At 41.1% G+C, this 7,711-nt stretch overlaps 1 protein-coding gene across 1 annotated transcript; it reads right to left on the reverse strand.

The window, feature by feature from the left end:
- Window positions 1–1,199: 1,199 nt before the first annotated feature.
- fkbp1ab (FKBP prolyl isomerase 1Ab) lies at window positions 1,200–7,538 on the reverse strand. The gene is made up of 5 exons (XM_035381394.1): window positions 7,381–7,538; window positions 7,219–7,266; window positions 5,059–5,171; window positions 2,939–3,089; window positions 1,200–2,579 (listed from the first exon to the last, which is right to left on the reverse strand). The coding sequence occupies exons 1-4, from the start codon at window positions 7,415–7,417 to the stop codon at window positions 2,961–2,963; spliced, it is 327 nt and encodes a 108-aa protein (XP_035237285.1). The 5' UTR covers window positions 7,418–7,538; the 3' UTR covers window positions 1,200–2,579; window positions 2,939–2,960.
- Window positions 7,539–7,711: the final 173 nt, after the last annotated feature.

Here is a 7,711-nt window from a genome sequence, read left to right on the forward strand (position 1 = left end):
AAATTCGGGTTGAAATTAAAACATACAGGATGGTAGATCTCCAGAAAAGGGTTGTATACCATTGAAATAGAATAACAATTGAATAGAATAACGGTGGCACTGTTGCCTTACAGCAAGATCCTTGGTTAAAATCTCGGCCGGAGCCTTTCTGTATGCAGATTACATGTTCTCCCTGTGTCCGTGTGAGTTTCCTCCAGATACTCCGGTTTCCTCCCACAGTCCAGACAGGCAGGTTAGGTTAATTGGAGAGTCTAAATTGCGCCTAGGTATGAGTACGTGAGTGAATGGTGTGTGGCCCTGCAATAGGGTGTATTCCTGCCTCTTGCCCAATGCATACTGGGATAGACTCCAGCACCTCCCACAACCCTGACCAGGAATAAGCGGTATAGATTAAGGATGAATGGATCTCCTTGGGCAGTGCTGCTAATTCTTACATACAAACCTCAACAAACATGAATTTGAAAACTACATGTTTTATATACTGCATTTTCACAATAACTAAACATGGATACCATTTGTCAGTTACAACGTAAGTTGTGATCAACAGTAAGCTGTGGCTTTTCACAGTTTTGGCGTGAACCTGCAAATAGTGAAATTATGATTTACAGCAAATAATTCAATTAAAATTTACATTACCTTAGAATTGTTATTAAAAGCTCAGGTCGGTCCAGTGTTTATTTACAAATGCACTGAAAGCTTTAGGAGTCCACTCAGAGGGTCCGCCCAGCTCTCCTGTTATCATACCCACAATACAGTTGTATTCAGTGTACAACCATGAGAAAGTTAGCAGTAAGCAATGGTCAAAAGGCCCCAGAACTGGCTGAATCAATAATATATAGATGGGAGAGGAACTCACAGGACCATATACAATACGTTAATCAGTCACGCAATCTCAATCACACTAACAAATGATTGCAGTTACAGCAAACATAATCAGAGCCCAGAGAGAACGAAGAGCTACAGTAGACAAAGACAGAAAGACAGAAGAGCAGGTTTAATTAGATGACCTGAACTCTGTGTTGCATTTTCAGTTGCTCCCAAAGAATCTTTATTTACTTTTCCTTCACTGAAATAGACTACTCTTCACAACAGATTCCTGCTTCTCTCCCTCCCTCGCAGACTGTCCATAAACATCTCTCCTTTCCAAGAGAAAACACTAAAATGAGTGTACCGCGTCAAGAAATAAAGCAAAACAAGACTTTCATTTTTCCCAAAGCTGGTAGAAAGCACTTTATTGCAACAGCACATTTGATTTCATTGGTTTTGCCTGCGTATTTAACTCAGCACACAGATACACAGTGCAGTAAAGGACCGTTCATGCCACACTGGACAGCTAACATCGAGAGCAGTGATGACCAGCATCTCATAACATACTTTATTCAGGTTCATATTTCATGTGAACACCTTTTTTCAATTCAATATAAAAGGATGCATCTGCCTCCCATTACCACACTGGTAGCACTTAGGCAGTGTGGCCCATGTTACTAGTGACATTGATAGCTTGCAAAAGTAAACTATTTCATTATAGAATAAGCATTTATTTGAGATAGAAAGTTGGCATCTGAAAAATATATTTAATGGCAAGTTGTTTAAACAAAAATAAGGAGGGGGAGGTTAAGATTTAACAAGTTCCTCGACCCCAGTATTTTTATTTCTTTTTAGGCAATTTAAAAGAAAAAAATCACTACTCGAATTAATGTGCATGTACGGTACGCAACTTCTGCACGGTATGCAGGTATATGGCTTTGTGAAAAGTTGACTTGAAAGAAGGAAAATAATATTGATTCAATTTAAATTCATACAAGAACAAAGATTCCTGGTATCCTACATGGCATGCTGGCCTGATGTGGTGTAGGCACACAGATCTGAGAGGTACATCAATTTCACTACTTCCTGTGCACAGAATGCTGGCTATTTTTCTGCATTCAAAACTAGATTCCCTAAAAAAGGGGGGTGGACAAGGGGTTCCATTCACTTGTGTTCAAGGCAAAGTGAACATGATTCAGTACAATTCACAACTTTAACATGTTTAAAGAGTTCTTGTTTGGAATTGCTAAGGAAGTCCACAATTATATTTTCAACAACACTACTCAATATTAATGACATTATGTACTAAGTCTTCAGAGCCTAAAGCTGTGAAATCTCCTAGTTTCCTATAGGAAGGCGTGGAAAAGAAAAAAGCACACTAATTTTTCCCCATTTAAGCTGATATATTACTAAACACCAAAGAATTGATCACCAGTGTACCTCGGTAATTATCTATGTGTCTTGCTGTTGCTGTTAATGTATCATTGGTATGTCTGTATATATGCTTGATCATGCACAACTTATAAATTCTACACAAAACAAAGCAAAATAAAGCACAATTTAAAATTCAAGATTAAGAACTTCACGAGGTTTGTAAGGTTATGGCCCACAGATTTTTAAAGGAAGGATGTGGAGGGGGGGGGAATGAGTCACAAATACACATTTTCTACATATGGGTAAGATAGTGACCAAAGTGGAACTATTGACTGAAGCCTAATAAAATCAAGTGCATACTCTCCTAGCTTTTTCGGTTTTCCAAGATAGGAGGCAACCTGCAAAGAGGGAAAAGGGAAGTGAGCTATTGCACAAACAGCCATGTGGAGAGTTAAAGAAAATACAGTTTGGTCAAAATATGGCGGAAAATGCTATTGAGCAGTGGTGGCCTAAACAAGTGAAGTAATGAGACTGATCTGGTTTACAAGCATTTCCTAGGCAACCTAAGGGGTACCAATCAGACAGAAAAATACTGATTATATGTTTCTATGGACTTCTACAAGTACATGACTTAAACATGTCACTTGTCCTTACAAGATACTGAGATGTGGATGGACGTGAGATTCAGGCAAATTCATTATTTTACATTTCGGTACATTACATTACACAGTACATTTAATACATTCTTAATACTTACAACAAAAGGCAGTGGGGATGCTTTATTCGAGGCTCAGTAGCTCCACATCAAAAATGAGAGTGGCGTTAGGCGGGATGATGCCAGGGTGGCCCTTGTTCCCATAGGCAAAGTCAGGAGAGCAGGTCAGCTTGGCCCTTTGGCCCACACTCATCTGTAGGAGAAAACGGGGAATGGGGAAGGAAGAAAGGATTTACACCTTCACAACACAAATGTGGGTTGGTCCATTCGAGGGACATTAGCGACTGAAGGAGTATTCCATTTCTTAGTATTAGCATGGTTTCCCCAAGGAGCCTGTAGTTGATCCTGGTATCATGGTACACTACACAGCCCAAATGCCTCAAAATATTAATTCCAGGATACAGATATAAAATCCAGATCAATGAGTAATCCACTAAGGTGCCCCATAAGGTTTCCATTTTGTTTTCAGATACAAAATGCATATGTTGCCCTAACCATCAGCTCTGATGCAACACAAACTACTGTCTAGAAAAAAATGTAGTGGCATGAACACTGTTTGTGCCACATACTAGTTATCTGGGAAGCATAACTTTTAGGAGTGCTGAGTCTGCCATCTGTGCTCAGAAGTTCTTTCCAACATAATTGTCCCAATTTCAGTTCTCTTTTAAGTGGAGATATTGTCCTGACAACAGGAACATTTAACAGTTTAAACATTTTAAGAGATGTCTTCCATAACCGCTAGTAAGCATCTGAATATTTGAAATGGCTTAATGCATTACAGTTATGTGCCTTCCTACAGGAAAGCCTCCAGTTTGTAACTGGCATAGCTAACCAACAGATCAGGCTGGTCAGCTGAAAGAGTAACAGTGCAACAGTGCTCCCAAACCAATGTCTGAAAATGACATAGAGCTCAAACCACTTCAGTGTGGGCCCAAAGGTTAGTCCATGGATTTCTATACCTTAGTGTAGGACAGAATCAGCAAGTGACAGTCCCCCCCCCCCCCCCCCCCCCCCCCCCCCCCCCCCCCCCCCCCCCTTGGATGGGCAATGTAAAACAAGCCATTCTGGGGTCAGATCACTGTCTTTGACTGTGACTAATATCATGGGGAAAGCCACCCTCGCCCAACATACAGTAACAAAGTATTGAAAAGCTTGATGGATTCCTGACAATTCTAAAGTATCAGTACAGATTTGCAAAAGACAACTGCCTCAGATATGAAACAACAAGGTATGAAATGCATTTTTATGCCTGGGCTTTGAAAGCACCACATAAGCTTGAATTGCAACGACACAGTTATAGTGAAGGTGGTACCGCTTCAAACCAACATTGTTCACACTGGCACAATTGTGAACTCATCTTTTCCCCTTCTGCTTCTCGGTACCCCAGAGGAACAAGTGATAAACTTCCTGGCGGGCACACTTTCAAGCTCTGAGGTATACACCTCACGGAGATGCTTCACAGAGCCAAATTCAGCCACGTTTTTAAAGGGGAGACTGCATACTTCATCACTGTATTAAATATAAAAGATTTACTCATCAGTGCTGAAGGCAAATGAGTTGAGTGCATCTGCAGGGACAGTTCAGCACATGAGTCTACACACAGCATTCACCAAAAAGCATTCTTCCATTAGAACAAGGATTCAACCCTAAAATTGGGATGAGGTGAGGGATGAATTGGTGGGGATTGGGGAAGCCTGACACTTGCAAGAGCCAGAGATGCTTCTGATCTTCCCCCACATTTGAATTCTTGTTTCAAAACCCTCTGACATTATCAGAAAGGGTTATCAACACTTAATCTCAATTCTGTGCTTCGCTCCATGGTCCTGACTGAACACTGCCTCACCAAGTCAGTGCTAACTGTGACTGGTAGTGCCACAGGCCCATGCATAGATACCAATGGAGGGAGGTTCCCAGCAAATGGAACTCACTGCCTCATAACACCATAAAAACTCCTCTAGTAACATAAGGCGCTGGTACGCCAACTGCATAAGCTATCAGAAATTTCAAAAAGAGACAGATTAACACTAATACCAGTATAACCTTTGCTCTACTACCCAGCAGCACTGAAAATCAAGGCCTTGGGGTTTGGGTTTAAATGCTTGATAGTGCCTCCTGCATCTCTGCCAACACCTAAAACGTGTCAATATTGGAGATGTCCATACCTGCACAACACCCTCCTCCCAGCCACGGATCACTTCCTGTTTTCCTATCTTAAATTTGAAGGGCTTGTCTCTGTCTCGCGAAGAGTCAAACTTGCGGCCATCTGTAAGGGAGCCTGTGTGGAGAAAACAATTGAAAGAATGCGTTTTAATGCTTTATTTCATCCAATTATGTAAATTTGTAAGGGGAATTTTGAATACAATATATTTATATGAGATTTAAGTACTATCACTTCTATACCTTCTTGAAGTGGTAACAAATGTAAACACCTGAGCAGAACGGAACATCAGCAGTCACATAATCAAATTAGGCTACATTTCAATTGAAAGGACTACTGCAGCTATAATGTCTTTGGGATTTACATAAATCGATACGAAACTATTTTAAAATGCATTTCAGCAATCTGTACTAGCAAAAACAAGTGACATGCAATTAAATAAAAACCAAAAATATGTGAAAAGCTGCCAAGCTCCGTTATTTATGTCAGGGTGACATTACAACCCTTAGCAGTCAATGTTAACTGTCAGCGGTAGGCTGCTTCAACAGTATGTAATTACAAATGTGCTTGTATCTTTTTCGTTTCATGTAATTACGCCTATACAGAACTGTGGGAAAGTATCAGTATATCTTCAAAAATCGCAAATCACATTTTGGGATATAGTGCATTTTCAAGTTCCGACATTGTTATTCAACCGAGATAAATAATACGAGCAACTACGTGGATTACACCACACTGAAATTCAAAGAGGCGCCTATATATCTAGCTATATAACAACTGAGTTGATTTTACGTTAAAATTCAACCAACAAACCGTGTCAAAATAGACAAGGACAGAACGGCTCGGTCAACCCAAGTCGACTAACGCTGAAGATAGCATTACTGGTTGTGAACGCAAGAGGCTTTGGCAAATGAGGGCGTCAAAAGATTGAAAAATTAACAGTAGATACACAATGAGCTAAAACTAATACATTCGGGGGTTAGCTTGCTAGTTATACCAGCGTAACAGAGAGAGTGGAGTGATGCCCGTCACTGTGGCCATTTTGAGGTTTGCCAGAGGCCTTCACGTAATGCAGAAATATTGCGGCAGAAATTCCCTACCGTACGAGACATACGGATGCTTACGTTTGGCTACAGAAGGAAAGAGGTCGGCTTTGATTACTAAAACGTGGGATTAAGCAAGACAAAAAGCATGATTTCTGCCTGGAATATATAGCTAACATTGGCTATTATTTCAACGTTACATAATCGAACAGAACGAGGGTTCTGGTTTCGTTGATACAGCGGAAGATATCACGCGAGAACAAAAACGCCTATCACTACGGTTTTGCGAGCAACGCGACTGTAGTGTAAATTAACGTTACACGTTACTGACAGCTAGCGTTGAAATTCAGGACAAGCAGAATAAGTTAGTGCAATTAAACGACCAATATGATGAGCAGCTGTCCATGACCGTCGATTTGACACTACATGAGTCTTACGTTAGCGAAAAACAAACCAACTAGTTTGTGCTACAGCCGAATAACAATGTAGAAAACGATACAATCCCATAAAATCAATCACTCTAGACTCCAAGCGATAACTTAATCCGTTCGTTCACCCAACGCCACCAACCCCCTCAACCCCAACAAAGAGAGGAAATCGCCAGACGAGATTGAAATCCCTCTGTCTGTCTCCAAGAGTGAATCTAGCGGTTTTGGCGGCTCTTCACACCAGCTATGCTGGCCTCCCCTTTTACCCCAAAAAAGAGTTATAAATCGGTTTTGTAGCATTTCGAAACTATCGTTAGACTAATAAGCTATTCAGTCACTGGCATTACAAGACCATTATCGTAAATCAACGTTAATTACTTAGATAGCTTTACGGTTACCAAGAACTATACATGAATATCTTGCTACACAATACACTACAGAAGTGAGTAGCTAGCGAGATGCTTAGAATAGCTCTATGAATGCAAAATGGTGGGGTATCACGTTAAATACTAAAAAGAAAGTGAGCGAACGTTAGCTAGCTAGCGAGACTAACTATAAACCCAATGAGCTAGCTTGTCAGACGCATAATGCTAAGTCTAAGCACAACGTCAGCCAAGCGCAATCTTGTACGATTCCTGGATATGCGAACAAACAGCAACTCGGATAAACCAGTTTGTTAACAGGGTAACTCACCGATATAATGCACCACGCACGTCTGTCCTTTTTTGGGAAAAGTCCTTCCTGTAAAACGCGCAAAACAAAGAAACAACGGTTGATCACATATCATCCAAAAGTAGCTACACGCAATCAGTAACATTCCACTAATGTAGCATTTCATGTAAACCTAAGCATTACCGTCGCCCGGGGTTATTGTCTCAATCTCAACTCCCATCTTGTCTGTCGGTATTTCCCTCTCTGTTACCGTAATTCCCGTTATCTGCTCGCTAGCCGTTTGTCAATCCAGTCCTGCCTGGACTGCATGCAGCGCCGCCCACGTGATCTGAACGTAGTTGGAGCTGGACTTCCGACACCGGAAAGAGTGGGGGAGGAGAGAGCATTAACGACACTCTAGGAGACCGTGGGTTGGTCCCTCTGAACTGTGGTTGGTCCCAAGTTGTCCTCGGAACGTCGAATTATGATTTTATCTGTCTGCATCAGATATTAGCTTGCAATACAGCAAATATCG

This window comes from Anguilla anguilla, chromosome 11 (assembly GCF_013347855.1).
Source record: "Anguilla anguilla isolate fAngAng1 chromosome 11, fAngAng1.pri, whole genome shotgun sequence".
NCBI classification, from domain to species: Eukaryota; Metazoa; Chordata; class Actinopteri; order Anguilliformes; family Anguillidae; genus Anguilla; species Anguilla anguilla.

Excerpts from the sequence above, each read along its gene's own strand:
- fkbp1ab (XM_035381394.1), bottom strand. The coding sequence starts at position 7,417 with ATGGGAGTTGAGATTGAGACAATAACCCCGGGCGACG. Across the intron at positions 7,267-7,380 it reads GACAATAACCCCGGGCGACG|GAAGGACTTTTCCCAAAAAA; the intron begins GTAATGCTTAGG and ends CGCGTTTTACAG. Across the intron at positions 5,172-7,218 it reads GTGCGTGGTGCATTATATCG|GCTCCCTTACAGATGGCCGC; the intron begins GTGAGTTACCCT and ends TTCTCCACACAG.